At 43.2% G+C, this 16,811-nt stretch overlaps 1 protein-coding gene across 1 annotated transcript in view; it reads left to right on the forward strand.

Moving 5' to 3' along the window:
- Positions 1-13,379, forward strand: part of LOC311132877 (uncharacterized protein) — a 28,411-nt gene extending 15,032 nt beyond the window's left edge. Inside the window, exons 4-5 of the mRNA XM_084166239.1 lie at positions 3,722-3,789; positions 12,385-13,379. Of these exons, the coding sequence (XP_084022365.1) occupies positions 3,722-3,789; positions 12,385-12,576 (260 nt within the window). The 3' untranslated portion in view covers positions 12,577-13,379. The remainder of the gene's footprint in view (positions 1-3,721; positions 3,790-12,384) is intronic.
- The last annotated feature ends 3,432 nt before the right edge of the window (positions 13,380-16,811 follow it).

The raw sequence follows: 16,811 nt of genomic DNA on the forward strand, positions 1-16,811 counted from the left end.
TTACAAGCAGCAATATCTTGCCTGTGAAGCCCTTTTTCTGCAAAGCAATGATGAGGGCACGTGTTTCCTTGTAGGTAACCATGGTTAACAGAGGAAGAACAATGATTTCAAGCACCACCCTCCTTTTAAAGCTTCCAGTTTGTTATTCTAACTCAATCAGCATGACAGAGTGATCTCCAGCCTTGTCCTCGTCAACACTCTCACCTGTGTTAACGAGAGAATCACTGACATGATGTCAGCTGGTCCTTTTGTGGCAGGGCTGAAATGCAGTGGAAATGTTTTTTTGGGATTAAGTTCATTTTCATGGCTAAGAGGGACTTTGCAATTAATTGCAATTCATCTGATCACTCTTCATAACATTCTGGAGTATATGCAAATTGCATCATCATAAAAACAGTGGCAGCAGACTTTGGGAAAATTAATATTTGTGTCATTCTCAAAACTTTTGACCACGACTGTACACTGAGTGTACAAAAACATTAAGAACACCATCCTAATATTAAGTTGCACCCCCTCACTTTGCCCTCAGAACAGCCTCAATTCATCGGGGCATGGACTCTACAAGGTGTCAAAAGTGTTCCACTGGGATGCTTCCCATAGTTGTGTCAAGTTGACTGGATATCCTTTGGGTGGTGGACCATTCTTGATACACATGGGAAACTGTTGAGTGTGAAAAACCCAGCAGCGTTGCAGTTCTTGACACAAACCGGTGCGCCTGGCACTTACTACCATACCCCGTTCAAAGGTACTTAAATATTTTGTCTTGCCAATTCACCCTCTGAATGGAACGTCTCAATTGTCTCAAGGCTTAAAAATCCTTCCTTAATTTGTCTTCTCCCCTTAATCTACACTGATTGAAGTTGATTTAACAAGTGACATCAATAAGTGATCATAGCTTGAAAAAAATGTTGGAGTACAGATTGTTGTATTGGACAATATACAAACATTTTTGAGAAAGATCATTAGAAAAAAGAAAGGTTATTGAGTACATGTATTTATTGGTTTCTTTTCATTTTGATAAGAGATGAAAATGTAATGAATTGAAGCTTATTTGTTAATGTAAAAATCGAAATGTACAGATTTTAAGGTTGTGTCATTAGATTTGAGGTGGGGTCGTGAGAAATACTTGAGAAAAAATGGCACTGAGAAAATCTGGCGGAAAAAATTTGATCCCCGCTGAAAAAGTTTGAATACCACTGTACTAGCGGCACCCATTCAGTCAATAAACACTGCCTTCAGAAAGTATTAACACCCCTTGACTTTTTCCACATTTTGTTGTGTTACAGCCTGAATTTTAAATGAATTAATTTTAGATGTTGTATCACTGGCCTACACACAATACCCCATAACATCAAAGTGGAATTATGTTAATTATTGTAAAGCTGAAATGTATTGAGTCAATAAGTGTTCAACCCTTTTGTTATGGAAAACCTAAATAAGTTCAGGAGTAAACATTTGCTTAACAAGTCACATATTAAGATGCATGGTTTTTGAATGACTGCCTCATCTCTGTACCCCACACATACAATTATCTGTAAGCTCCCTCAGTTGAGCAGTGAATTTCAAACACAGATTCAACCACAAAGACTAGGGAAGTTTTCCAATACCTCGTAAAGAAGGGCACCTATTGGTAGATGGGTAAAAAAAAAGCAGACATTGAATATCCATTTAAGCATGGTGAAGTTATTAATTACACTTTGGATGATGTATCAATACATCCGGTCACTGCAGAGATACAGGCGTCCTTCCTAACTCAGTTGCCGGAGAGGAAGGAAACCGCTCAGGGATTTCACCATGAGGCCAATGGTGACTTTATAACGGTTACAGAGTTTAATGGCTGTGATAGAAAACTGAGGATGGATCAACAACATTGTAGTTACTCCACAATACCAACCTAAATGACAGAGTGAAAAGAATGAAGCCTGTACAGAATAAAATATTCCAAAACATGCATCCTGTTTGCAATAAGGGACTAAAGTAAAACTGCAAGAAATGTGGCAAAGAAATACACTTTATGTCCTGAATACAATGCATTATGTTTGGGGCAAATCCAACACAACACATAACTGAGTATCACTCTTCATATTTTCAAGCATGGTCGTGACTCCATCATGTTATGGGTATGCTTGTCATCGGCAAGGACTAGGGATTTTTTAGGATAAAAATAAATGGAATAGAGCTAAGCACAGGCAAAATCCTAGAGGAAAACTTTGTTCAACAGACACTGGGAGACAAATTCACCTTTCAGCAGGACAATAACCTAAAACACAAGACTAAATGTACACTGGAGTTGCTTACCAACACAACATTTAATGTTCCTGAGTGGCCTAGTTACAGTTTTGACTTAAATCGCCTTTCAAAGCACTTAATGACTACCGACGTGAGTGCTACGGGGCGGTAGTCATTTAGGCAGGTTACCTTCGCTTTCTTGGGCACAGGGACTATGGTGGTCTGCTTGAAACATGTAGGTATTAAAGACTCGGTCAGGGGGAGGTGGTGCTCTCATTCATGCTTCAGTGTTGCTTGCCTCGAAGCGAGCATAAAAGGCATTTAGCCCATCTGGTAGACTCGCGTTACTGGGCAGCTCGCGGCTGGGTTTCCCTTTGTAGTCCGTAATAGTTTTCAAGCCCTGCCACATCCGACGAGCATCAGAGCCGGTGTAGTAGGATTCAATCTTAGTCCTGTATTGACGCTTTGCCTGTTTGATGGTTCGTCTGAGGGCATAGCGGGATTTCTTATAAGCGTCCGGATTAGTGTGCTGCTCCTTGAAAGCGCCAGCTCTAGCCTTTAGCCTGGTGCGGATGTTGCCTGTAATCCATGGCTTCTGGTTGGGATATGTACGTACGGTCACTGTGGGGACGACGTCATCGATGCACTTATTGATGAAGCCGGTGACTGAGGTGGTGTACTCCTAATGCCATTGGATGAATCACGGAACATATTCCAGTCTGTGATAGCAAAAGTCCTGTAGCGTAGCATCCGCATCATCTGACCACTTCCATATTGAGCGAGTCACTGGTACTTCCTGCTTTAGTTTTTGCTTGTAAGCAGGAATCAGGAGGATAGAATTATGGTCAGAATTTCCAAATGGAGGGCGAGGGAGAGCTTTGTACGCGTCTCTGTGTGTGGAGGAAAGGTGGTCTACAGTTTTTTTCCCTCTGGTTGTACATGTGACATGCTGGTAGTTTGCCTGCATTAAAGTCCTCGGCCACTAGGAGTGCCGCTTCTGGATGAGCATTTTCTTGTTTGCTTATGGCCTTATACAGCTCGTTGAGTGCAGTCTTAGTGCCAGCGTCGGTTTGTGGTGGTAAATAGACGGCTATGAAAAATATAGATGAAAACTCTCTACAGCTTATCATGAGGTACTCTACCTCAGGCGAGCAATACCTTGAGACTACCTTAATATTAGACATCTCGCACCAGCTGTTATTGACAAATAGACACACACCCCTGCCCCTCGTCTTACCCGATGTAGCTGTTCTGTCCTGCCGATGCACGGAAAACCCAGCCAAATGTATATTATCCGTGTCGTCGTTCAGCCACCACTCAGTGAAACATAAGATATTACAGTTTTTTATGTCCCGTTGGTAGGATAGTCTCGAACGGAGCTCATCCATTTTATTCTCCAGTGATGTGCACATTTACATGAGTGTTTCATTAGCTAAGTTACTAACTGACTAAGCACCTTTTTTATGAATGTTTTTGTTGTTTTGCATTTCAGGTGGAGTGGCATTGCTGACAGGCCAGCATGCTGACAGGCCAGGGCCCATATTCACAAAGAATCTCAGAGTAAGAGTACTGATTTTACAACCTGTCTCAGAGCATTTCGTATTATTCTGCACTTAAATCCGAGACACTCCATTTAGTATGATATGTTAAGTTTCATACGGTATGTATTCAATTGTGGATGTCCATCACCCATTTGGTATGTTATGTTATGTTATACACCCACCCATCCACTCCAACCAACCACCCTACTTTCATTTTTGCCTTAGGTAACCATCTATCTTATGTAACCATACCAAACGTAACATATCATACTAATTTGAGTAGCCAGGATTGACGTTTACTATGTAACGTCTAGTCTATGTCTTTTTAACGCAAATGGCCTTATAGACATAGTAACATAGTAAACGTAAATCCGAGACACTCAAATTAGTATGCTATGTTACGTTTGGTATGGTTACATAAGATAGATGCATTTGCTATTTAACACAACAGTTCTTGTGGCAAAACTATCGGTAGAGTTGAAAATGCGATGGAAACACATTAACATTTGTATTTTTATTTCGGTACATGAAAACTTTAGCTGTTGGGAAATCCGCATGTACACCTAGCCTGATTTGCAATGTAGTCCGTTGCAAAGTGTGCTGTGCAGGAGGTTCGACTGAACTTCTCTGACAGTTGATTATGAAAAATACATCTAAGCCAAATCAGACTAAGTAATTGTTTGGATATGCGGTGCAAAGGCAGCCATATTACACAATCTCTCTTGATTTTGGGTGGGACCAGCACCAAAACTAGGAGGGAATATGTAAATAAATGATGAACATTAATTGGTCTATTATAATCAGATCGGCAGGTGACTTTATGTGGCAGGCCAAAATTACATCCCACCCGAACAGGCTCTTAAACAGGTCTTACACAAAAAGGGCATTATTATCATTTCACATTTTCAGAGTGTTGTTTCGACCTCATAGTGTGGAAATATAATTTTTTTAAACAGGAAAACATGGTTTTAACTGCACTACCCATGAAAGTGTTTTTCACAAATTTAACAACAAAAAATCCATCATGGTGGACCTTATGGGTCCTTGAGGCAAATGTGTTCCTTGTGAGGAGAAGGACCTATATACCAAATTTCAGGACTTTAGCTAAAATGGGGTAAGGGGCGTGAGCTTTCAAAGTTTGCATCTTCAGTCGCTTTTTATAGTGCGACCATGTGGCCAATTGACATGTCATTGCTTGAGAGGGTATGGCCCTTAGCCCATTACTAGGGGTGTAACGGTACACGTATTCGTACTGAACTATTTGTTATGGGGACCTCTGTTCGGTCCACACTGTAAATGCCAAATGAATACTTAAAAAATATATAAAGACACTAGGCCTATAGGCTATGCCTATGTTGCATTGTATGCCTCTTTAATGAATCTGAGCTGAAAAAAAAAAACATTTCAGGCTATTCCGTTAAACCAACTAGACCCTATGTGCTAGAGGTCAACTTTTTGGACCCGTTTCAAAATGGATCTGGGGCTTTCCCACCCGACCCGATATGCATAAATAAAAAAAAATTTAATGGAGACCCGTTCCGAATGGACCCAAGGACCTTCAGACCAGTTCCGAAAAGGAAAACAGACCCAAACAGACCCGTGCTGGTTCGGATCGAGAGACCCGCTCAGATCCGAGAGTAAAAAGAGAGAGAGAAAGAAACCTCCAACTGGGCACTGCCAGCGCCATCAATGAACAAGCGATATTGGCCAAATTATCCTTAAAAACTGCCTATGACAACTTTTAAAAAATATACTTTTAGTTGTTTCGATGTGTAGCATATTCAAAATCTTATAGTCTATTGTTTTATTGGTCTTTACTTTACTGAAACAATAATTGTTTACCTGGCGGTTCAGCTGTCGGAGATTTCAGCGCTAAATGCATCAAGGCATTGAAAGCATATAGGCCTATAAGCATCCACTGTATGATATGAATATTTTAAAAATAAATATTAAGGGAAACAAGCTTTGGCCTAGCCCTAGAGCAGGGGTCTCTAACAGGTCGATCACAAGCTACCAGTAGCTCGCAGCCCACCTATGAGTAGCTCACCAAACAATTCTGAAACTACTGCAAACTGTCATAAACAAATCTCACAAGTATCAGACACCGCAAGCTCCCAGCTACTATCTAATCAACGCAACTTAACATTATCCATTGTTCTGCCTGATAATGAATTGCACACACCTGGTGTCCCAGGTCTAAATCAGTCCCTGATTAGAGGGGAACAATGGGAAAAAAAGCAGTGGAACTGGTTTCAAGGTCCAGAGTTGAGTTTGAAGGGGGTAGAGAATCATTGTACCATCTAAACCACTGTTGAATATATTTACCATAACCCAAAATATTGTATTTTCAGCTATTTGAAGCTGGTGTACAAAACCGAACATAGAAGACGCAAATTTTTTTAACTTCTTCTTCTTCGATGAGGTTTAAAGGCAGTGGCACCCCCCCCCAAAAAATAGCCTGCCATCTAACCCTACACTGATTAAAGGAAAACTCCAACCAAAAACTATCTTTTGGTATTGTTGATATAGTCCCAAAATGTTTTCAGACCCTTTGCTATGAGACTCGAAATTGAGCTCAGGTGCATCCTGTTTCCATTCATCATCCTTGAGATGTTTCTACAACTTCATTGGAGTCCACCTGTGGTACATTCAATTGATTGGACATGATTTGGAAAGGCACACACCTGTCTATATAAGGTCCCACAGTTCACAGTGCATGTCAGGGCAAAAACCAAGCCATGAGGTCGAAGGAATTGTCTGTAGAGCTCCGAGACAGGATTGTGTCGAGGCACAGATCTGGGGAAGGGTACCAAAAAATGTCTACAGCATTGAAGGTCCCCAAGAACACAGTGGCCTCTATCATTCTTAAATAGAAGAAGTTTGGAACCACCAAGACTCTTCCTAGCGCTGGCCGCCCGGCCAACCTGAGCAATCGGGGGAGAAGGGCCTTGGTCAGGGAGTTGACCAAGAACCCGATGGTCACTCTGACAGAGCTCCAGAGGTCCTTCCAGAAATACAACCATCTCTGCAGCACTCCACCAATCAGGCCTTTATGGTAGATTGGCCAGATGGATGCCACTCCTCAGTAAAAGGCACATGACAGCCCGTTTGGAGTGTGCCAAAAGGCACCTAAAGACACTCAGACCATGAGAAACAAGATTCTCTGGTCAGATGAAACTAAGATTGAAGTCTTTGGCCTGAATGCCAAGCGTCATGTCTGGAGGAAACCTGGCACCATCCCTACGGTGAAGCATGGTGGTGGCAGCATCATGCTGTGGGGATGTTTTTCAGTGGCAGGGACTGAGAGATCCTTGATGAAAACCTGCTCCAGAGTACTCAGGACCTCAGACTGGGGTGAAGGTTCACCTTCCAACAGGACAACGATTGATGAGGGGAAAAAAACAATTTAATCCATTTTAGAATAAGGCTGTAACATGACAAAATGTGGAAAAGTCAAGGGATCTGAATACTTTCCGAATGTAACTTTCAAAATACATAAATCTGGCCCGTATGATGCATTTTGCATCATATGATGCAAAACGCAGCATCATATGATGTAAATTGCCCATAAGCTTGACACCTGTAACAATGTAATGGATTCGGCACAAAAGCTTGTATGGGATAACTGAAATATCCTAACATCACTTTGTCGGGCAAAGACTCAACATCAAAACTCAAAAGAACAGACAATGACTCTTCTGTGTCACCACTCATGCCATCCTGTCTGCGTCGCACCAAACGACGAGCATCACAAACACTGGGAACCCCCACACTCATTTTTATCCTTACCATCTGTGCAAGCCTCGGGCTCAGAGAACTTCACCACACCTGCCACCTCCGATAATTTGCCCTCATTCACTTCCATTTCGCCTCCAGACCTCGATCCGGCATACGTCTCACTCTGCTTATACTTTCCACCATTCTTCTTCGACAAACCATCTCCCTTTTTTTCTGCCATCTTCAATCGATTCAAGCTCACCCTTTACCTCCCTCAGTCTCTTTGACCTCCTCTGCCTCTCTTTTCCCCTCCTTTCCTCCTCAGTATTCAAAGTATACGTCTCCTTCTGATAATACTGCACTTCTCCTAACATACTGTACATCTCGTTCTTGCCCTCTCAAAGAACGTCATTTTCTCCTCCCCCCGGCTATTCCACTTAAAACTAAACTTAAGCATGGAAAGCATAGAAATAGTGCACATAGAACAGATCTACCACTTCTTAGATTTCCTTTCAATGAGAATGACAGATACAGTATATACCTAAAATTTCTATGTGAATTTGGTAGGGTCGCCCAAAACGTTACATATTGCAGCTTTAACTGAAAAGAAGGCTTACCTGGCAGAAGTATATCATGAGTAAGTATATCATTTGTACACTATATATACAAAAGTATGTGGACACCCCTTCAAATTAGTGGATTCGGCTATTTCAGCGACACCCGTTGCTGACAGGTGTATAAAATCGAGCACACAGCCATCCAATCTCCATAGGAAAACATTGGCAGTAGAATGGCCCGTACTGAAGAGCTCAGTGACTTTCAACGTGGCACGGTCGTAGGATGCCACCTTTCCAACAAGTCAGTTCGTCAAATTTCTGCCCTGCTAGAGCTGCCCTGGTCAACTGTAAGTGCTGTTATTGTGAAGTGGAAACGTCTAGGAGCAACAACGGCTCAGCCGCGAAGTGGTAGGCCACACAAGCTCACAGAATGGGACCGTCGAGTGCTGAAGCGCGTAGCTCATAGAAATCGTCTGTCCTCGGTTGCAACACTCACTACCGAGTTCCAAACTACCTCTGGAAGCAACGTCAGCACAAGAACTGTGCCTTCATAGGCCTGCAGTAGCTAAGCCTAATAATAGCCACACCACACCAAACCTTCACAAAAGTTGCTTAACTTTATTAGGGTAATATCAAAAGTCAGTCAAGTCATTATTTATAAGGAAAATACGAACAGGTTACTATATTGCGGCATTAAATTAAGTTTTGCATCTTGCCCTTTGATGGTTTAAGTGCGAGTAGCTTAGTGTGCATACCAATAATTATGTTATATTACAGCAAACAGAACATTACAGCTGGAACTTTGGCTAATGAAAATGGCCCAACAGAATGAAACAAAACAGGCTTATATTGCAGCTATTACCAACAAAGGTGATTGCATACCGTAGCCCTACCCAACAAATGACAGCAATAGGCTAATGCTATTTATTTTACAACAGGCCTACTGTTAACCTTAAACTAAATACGGAGCGCAACATTATAAAGACAGAACTTAATGTAGCCTATGAAAATGCCTTAACCAAATCAAACAGGCTATTTAAAGAACTGGTTTAGATTATTAAATAAGGCCTACAATAAAAAATAAAATAACAATAGTTTACAATAATAATAATGACTAAACAATTGATAATAAATACGAAAATAAATGAAAGGTAGAAAATTGCATCAAACCTGAATAACGAGTTGCACACAGTCCATTTGGCTGCGCCAACGTTCTTCTCATCTTTGTCCACTACAATATTAAAAGTTGTCCCCGAGGACATTCTCCTTGTCGGTTTCTTTTCACTATACTCTTTCTCCTCTAACTTTCATTTTACTTCAATGAAAAAGGACTCCATCTTCGCAATCAAAAGTAGCCTAGGCCAAGGCTCCTTTCTCTCTCTCTCTCTCTCTCTCTCTCTCTCTCTCTCTCTCTCTCTCTCTCCCCACCCAATTGGGTCTAGTCGGTAAATACATTTTAATTGCACATACCCGAGACCCGTGGCAATTATATCAGACCCGACCTAGATCCGAGACAAAAATTAGAATTTAGGACCCGGACCTGCTCGGGTCCTGGGTCGGATCTTGGAATTTTGGGTCTGTTGAAACCCTGAAGACCTTTACTATGCGCACGTTGTAATAAAAATTTGAATCTTAATTGGCACATTTCAAACTGTCCTTTTGTGAGGTGCTGCCGGGAACTAGTTCTGTACGATGTCGAGTGGTGGTGTTGATAAACCAGGAGGATTCTCCATAATTTAAATCTCAAGTTTGGGAACATTTTGGTTTTCCAGTAGATTACAATGGCGATGGACAGAGAGAGTATGTCGGCACTGCTCAACCAGAATAACCTATGCAGCTGGCAACACCTCAAACATGTTGACACATTTACGCCGACATCATTAAGTAAGAAAAAATGATAGGCCTATACAATGTCTGAGCCATGTTTACATATTGATTTCACACGCATATTGCACTTTATTTTAGTGTTGTTGTTGAGAAATAGTGTGTTTTCATTTAAGAAGTGTTGGTATTCCTGATAGTGCTCTCATCAGGCATTTTATGGAATCAGGAATAATAACACTTTGTATTTTCTTAAATAAACAAAAATGAACTACAGTAACTGTTGGCATTTCATTTTCCAGCTGTACCGAAACCAAACCGTGACCATATTACACCCCTACCCATTACCTTCATGCAAAGTTGCAACCTCCTAGGCCTTACTATCTCACGGGAATTTGCATTTTTTCACCAAATCGGCAGAAGAAATATAATAATCATGCCAACAAATACAATAGGGTTTCACCAGCTTCGCTGCTTGAACCCCTAACAACTGAAGAAATAATATACAGTGCATTCGGAAAGTGTTCAGACCCCTTGACTTTTCACATTTTGTTACATTACAGCCTTATTCTAAAATGGATTAAATTGGTTTTTCCCCTCATCAATCTACACACAATACCCCATAATGACAAAGCAAAACCGTATTTTTAGACAATTTTACAAATTTATACCAAAAAACCCCCGGAAATATCAAATTTACATAAGTATTCAGACCTTTTACTCAGTACTTTGTTGAAGCACCTTTGGCAGCGATTACAGCCTCGAGTCTTCTTGGCTATGACGCTACAAGCTTGGCACACCTGTATTTGAGGTGTTTCTCACATTCTTCTCTGCAGATCCTCTCAAGCTCTGTCAGGTTGGATGGGGAGCATTGCTGCACAGCTATTTTCAGGTCTCTCCAGAGATGTTCGATCGTGTTCAAGTCCGGGCTCTGGCTGGGCCACTCAAGGACATTCAGAGACTTGTCCCGAAGCCACTCCTGCGTTGTCTTGGCTGTGTGCTTAGGGTCGTTGTCCTGTTGGAAGGTGAACCTTCGCCCCAGTCTGAAGTCCTGAGCACCCTGGAGCAGGTTTTCATCAAGGATCTCTCTGTACTTTTCTCTGTTCATCTTTCCCTCGATCCTGACTAGTCTCCCAGTCCCTGCCACTGAAAAACATTCCCACAGCATGATGCTGCCACCACCATGCTTCACCGTAGGGATGGTGCCAGGTTTCCTCCAGACGTGACGCTTGGCATTCAGGCCAAAGAGTTCAATCTTGGTTTCATCAGACCCAAGAATCTTGTTTCTCATGGTCTGAGAGTCTTTAGGTGCCTTTTGGCAAACTCCAAGCAGGCTGTCATGTGCCTTTTTATTGAGGAGTGGCTTCCGTCTGGCCACGCTACCATAAAGGCCTGATTGGTGGAGTGCTGCAGAGATGGTTGTCATTCTGGAAGATTCTCCCATCTCCACAGAGGAACTCTAGAGCTCTGTCAGAGTGACCATCGGGTTATTGGTCACCTCCCTGACCAAGGCCCTTCTCCCCCGATTTCTCAGTTTGGCCGGGCGGCCAGCTCTAGGAAGAGTCTTGGTGGTTCCAAACTTCTTCCATTTAAGAATGATGGAGGCCACTGTGTTCTTGGGAACCTTCAATGCTGCAGACGTTTTTTGGTACCCTTCCCCAGATCTGTGCCTCGACACAATCCTTTCTCGGAGCTCTACAGACAATTCCTTCGACCTCATGGCTTGGTTTTTGCTCTGACATGCACTGTCAACTGTGGGACCTTACATAGACAGGTGTGTGCCTTTCCAAATCATGTCCAATCAATTGATTTTACCACAGGTGGACTCCAATCAAGTTGTAGAAACATCTCAAGGATGATAAAAGGAAACAGGATGCACCTAAGCTCAATTTCGAGTCTCATAGCAAAGGGTCTGTATACTTATGTAACTAAGGTATTTCTGTTTTTAATTTTTAATAAATTTGAAAAAATGTCTAAAAACCTGTTTTTGCTTTGTCATTATGGGGTATTGTGTGTAGATTGCTGAGGAAATTGTTTTTTAAAATCCATTTTAGAATAAGGCTGTAACGTAACAAAGTGTGGAAAAAGTCAAGGGGTCTGAATACTTTCCGAAGGCACTAAAATGTAAATGAATCAAATGAAAGAAAGTGGGATTAATTATTTAAATAATAATTTATCTATTTACAGTGCCTTCATAAGGTATTCACACCCCTTGACGTTTTCCACATTTTGTGTGTTACAAAGTTGTCCTTTTTCGTCTATGATCAACACAAAATACTCTGTAATGTCAAAGTGGAAGAAATATTCTAACATTTGTAAACAAATCAGCCTGACCTCTGGGTTTCACCCTGAATCTAATGGGCAGGTGGAACGGGTGAATCAGGATGTGGGTAGGTTCCTGCGGTCCTACTGCCAGGACCGGCCGGGGGAGTGGTCAGTGTTCTTGCCATGGGCCGAATATGCCCAGAACTCTCTCCGCCACTCCTCCACTAACCTGTCTCCATTTCAATGTGTTTTAGGGTATCAGCCGGTCCTGGTACCGTGGCATCAGAGCCAGATCGAAGCTCTTGTGGTGGACGACTGGTTTCGGCATGCGGAGGAGACGTGGAATGCTGACCGCCACCGCAGTGAGGCCCCGGTCTTTGTACTGGGTGATCGGGTCTGGCTCTCAACCCGGAACCTGCCCCTCTGGCTGCCCTGCCGGAAGCTGAGCCCGCGGTTTGCGGGGCTGTTCGAAATCCTGAGGAGAGTAAACAAGGTTACGTATAGGTTACTACTCCCTCCTGATTACCATATTAACCCCTCGTTTCATGTGTCTCTCCTCAGGCCAGTGGTGGCTGGTCCGCTCCAGGAGTCTGAGGTGCGGGCGGTCCCTCCGCACCCTTTGGACATCGAGGGGGCCCCGGCGTACTCCGTCCGTTCCATCCTGGATTCGAGGCATCGGGTGGGGGGCCTTCAGTACCTCGTGGAGGGGGAGAGGTACGGTCTGGAGGAGCGGTGCTGGGTCCCGGTGAGGGATGTCCTCGATCCCTCCCTGTTGCGGGATTTCCACCGTCGCCATCAGGCTCGCCCTGCTCTACGTCCTCCTGTCTGTCCCCGAGGCCGGTGTCGGCGCGCTGCTGGAGCTGCGTGTCAAGGGGTGGGTACTGTCACAACTTCTTCCGAAGCTGCCTCCTCTCCTTGTTCGGGCAGGCTTCGTCGTTCGTCGTCACCGGCCTTCTAGCCACTGCCGCTCCTCATCTCATCTCATCATTCCATTTGTTTTGTCTTGTTTTTACACACACCTGGTTCATATCCCCTCATTAGTACCTGTATAAGTGTTCCCTCTGCCCCCCATGTCTTTGTGTGTGATTGTTTATTGTGGAGGTGACGATAGCTCGGTGAAGCTTTATATATTTGTATTGCCGGGATATTCACCCGTGTGCTTTGTTTTCTCCAGTGCGCCGTTATACCGCACTGTAGTGTTTTACGCATTGCTGTATTTGCCAAATAAACCATTTATTCTGTGATTTACCCTCCTGCGCCTGACTCCGTCCAAATCACCTGCTACACATTCACAGACCTTTCAGGTACTCAAAATTCATAATTCATATCTCGAAATTCATAACATACCAAATGCCTCTGTACAAAAAATATATACATTTTTGAGCCTATGTCTATTTATTTCTGCTGCAACATACTCACTCATCATCACAAATTGTAAGCAAGCTAGTTACAGTGCCTCCTAAAGACATGATTGGCATTGGGAAAAGAGGGTGGGCAATCAGCTGAACATTGATGTGTGATGTAAATCTGCTAGTTAGCGAGCTCGATTTCTTTTACTGATTGTGATTTACCTCTATGTCGTTCTGCCTCTATGTCGTATCAGCCAACCAGACCGAATATTGATGATGATGTTGGCTAAATCAAGTGTTATCAAGTGTTAATCAAATGTTATGCTGCTGTGGCAGTAGGCTACTGTTGATATTTAAACTAGGTAGCTAGCTACACACACTGGACCGGTGACTGCATCTCTCAAGCCATGCATGTTTGGATACCAGGTGCGCACAATTTCTGTACAGGGTAGACTGGGAGAAAGGCAGCAGATCAACTGGCGAACTTGACGACGACTTGCGGCCAGTGGGTTCCGAACAACAATGACAAGAAATCTATACAAAACAAGACCCATGGGGCGGCGCACAATTGGCCCAGCGTCGTCCAGGGTAGGGGAGGGAATGGCCGGCAGGGATGTAGCTCAGTTGGTAGAGCATGGCGTTTGCAACGCCAGGGTTGTGGGTTCGATTCCCACAGGGGGCCAGTATGAAAAAAAATATATATAATTAAAAAAATGTAAGTCGCTCTGGATAAGAGCGTCTGCTAAATGACTAAAATGTAAATGTAAATGTAATTATTTCGGGGGAAATTATACCACCACCCAAAAGGGCACTTTGGAGACTGGAAGGGCAAAGGAAGACCCCTATCTGTGCACGTGCCTGGACACCCAATACAATTGAAAGCAATGCTAGTGTATGTAAATACACCCACATTGCTAAAAGCACCTACGCCCAGATGAGACTTTGCTTATCTGTTCCTTCTTGCACAGTATTTACTTATTTTCAATGTAACGTTATTGTTTCAAACAGCGCCAGGAGTGAGAAACTACAACGGGCCAACTGTGCCAAGTTTGGGCCGCAAACATGAAGGTAAGAACAAAACTCTTACCAACTTAAATGTAAATACTTATTGGAAATATCTGCCATCTGTCTTTACAGACTGTCCCAATAAATGTATATAAAATAAAGGGGGTGGGGAGGTAAATATGTTAACATAGTGTGTCACTTCTAATACTTCTTGCATTTTGTAGCTTAGGTTTCTGTCTGCAATGGGTGCCAAGGACCTGAAGTTGACAGTGTGGCGGATGCTACATTGCATTCTGTCAAACCATCTTGCCATCTTCACAACCTAGACTGGTACAGGGGATAAGGCCTGTTTCGGGGACTTGTTTCTGAAGTCAATTCTTCACAGTAAGTTTCGATATTATTAAATGTGTTGTTTGTTCTCTCTACTTTTAATTACATTCTTAAACTCATGTGTAAGACCATGTGTGATTCAAATGTAACTCAATGTTCTTTCTTTGTGTATAGGAGCCATTTGGAAAAACCCTGCAACCCGGGATGCCAGGGATGAGGGGGTCCAGATTCAGGTCACCCATTACCTGAAAGGGGCCTCTGATTGTGAAGTCGGGAGGCAGTGGCACACAGGGGAGAGGGATCCGCTGCAGTGAGGGTCAACATCAAGTCTCGGACCACCTGTCTCAAAGCCAGCCTCTACCCCAAAGCCATAAGACTGTTTCAACAGCTGAACTCTGGGCTGACTACTGCACCCTTCCACACACTTTCATATTTTGTACACACTGAAATAATAATAATAATAATAATATGCCATTTAGCAGACGCTTTTATCCAAAGCGACTTACAGTCATGTGTGCATACATTTTTGTGTATGGGTGGTCCCGGGGATCGAACCCACTACCCTGGCGTTACAAGCGCCGCGCTCTACCAGCTGAGCTACAGAAATCACTTTTGTCTACCGGACCAATACAACAGTTATGTCACCTTACTGCACTACTAATGTATATACTTTTATATAATTCGATGCTGCTGCCTCCCGAGTGGCGCAGCGGTCTAAGGCACTGCATCGCAGTGCTTGAGGCATCACTACAGACCCGTGTTCAAGCCCAGGCTGTGTCACAACCGGCCGTGACCGAGAGACCCATAGGGCGGCGCACAATTGGCCCAGCGTCATCCGGGTTAGGGGAGGGTTTGGCCAGGGGGGCTTTATTTGGCTCATCGCACTGTAGCGACTCCTTGTGGCGGGCCGGGCGCCTGCAGGCGGACTTCGGTTGTGAGTTGAACTGTGTTTCCTCTGACACATTGGTGCAGCTGGCTTCCGGGTTAAGCGGGCGGGTGTTAAGAAGCGCGGTTTGGCGGGTCATGTTTCGGAGGACGCATGACTCGACCTTCGCCTGTCCCAAGCCTGTTGGGGAGTTGTAGCGATGAGACAAGATCAAAATTGGGGAGAAAAAGGGGGTAAAATACCAAAAAATAAATAATAATAATTATACGCTGCTATTTATATCTTATTTTATTTTATCTGCATGCCTCTTGTATTTGATTTAGTTTATTTCGTATTTTTATTAGTATGTTATACACTGTGTACAAAACATTAGGAACACCTGCTCTTTCCATGTCACCTGTTAAATCCACTTCAATCAGTGTAGATCAAGGGGAGGAGACAGGTTAAAGAAGGATTTTTAGGCCTTGAGACAATTGAGACATGGATTGTGTATGTGTGCCATTCAGAGGGTGAATGGGCAAGACAAAATATTTAAGTGCCTTTGAATGGGTTATGGTACTAGGTGCCAGGCGCACCGGTTTGAGTGTGTCAAGAACTGCAACGCTGCTGCGTTTTTTACGCTCAACAGTTTCCCGTGTGTATCAAGACATCCAGCCAACTTGACACAACTGTGGGAAGCATTGGAGTCAACATGGGCCAGCATCCCTGTGAAACGCTTTCGACAGCTTGTAGAGTCCATGCCTGACGGATTTAGGCTGTTCTGAGGGCAAAAGGGGGTGCAACTCAATATTAGGAAGGCGTTCGTAATGTTTTGTGCACTTATTTGATTGCTTTCCTATGTTACTTACAGTATTTGATTACAATGTCACTTTTGTCACCATTGCACTGTCAGAAGCCTGCAAGTACATGACAATTTGATTTGACTGGATTTGATTTCTCATCCCCAGTGTATCCAGGTGACCAGGACCGGCCCTCGTTATCTGATATATTTAGAACACACAATAATTTACAGTACATTTCCACAAACCTTTTTCAAATGGACATGGCATGCAATGTATCTTAAATAATAGAAAATCAATATACAGTGCCACCCAGACAGCTGATTAAACTG

The sequence above is a fragment of the Coregonus lavaretus genome (genome assembly GCF_964263955.1).
Source record: "Coregonus lavaretus genome assembly, chromosome: 7".
NCBI lineage: Eukaryota > Metazoa > Chordata > Actinopteri > Salmoniformes > Salmonidae > Coregonus > Coregonus lavaretus.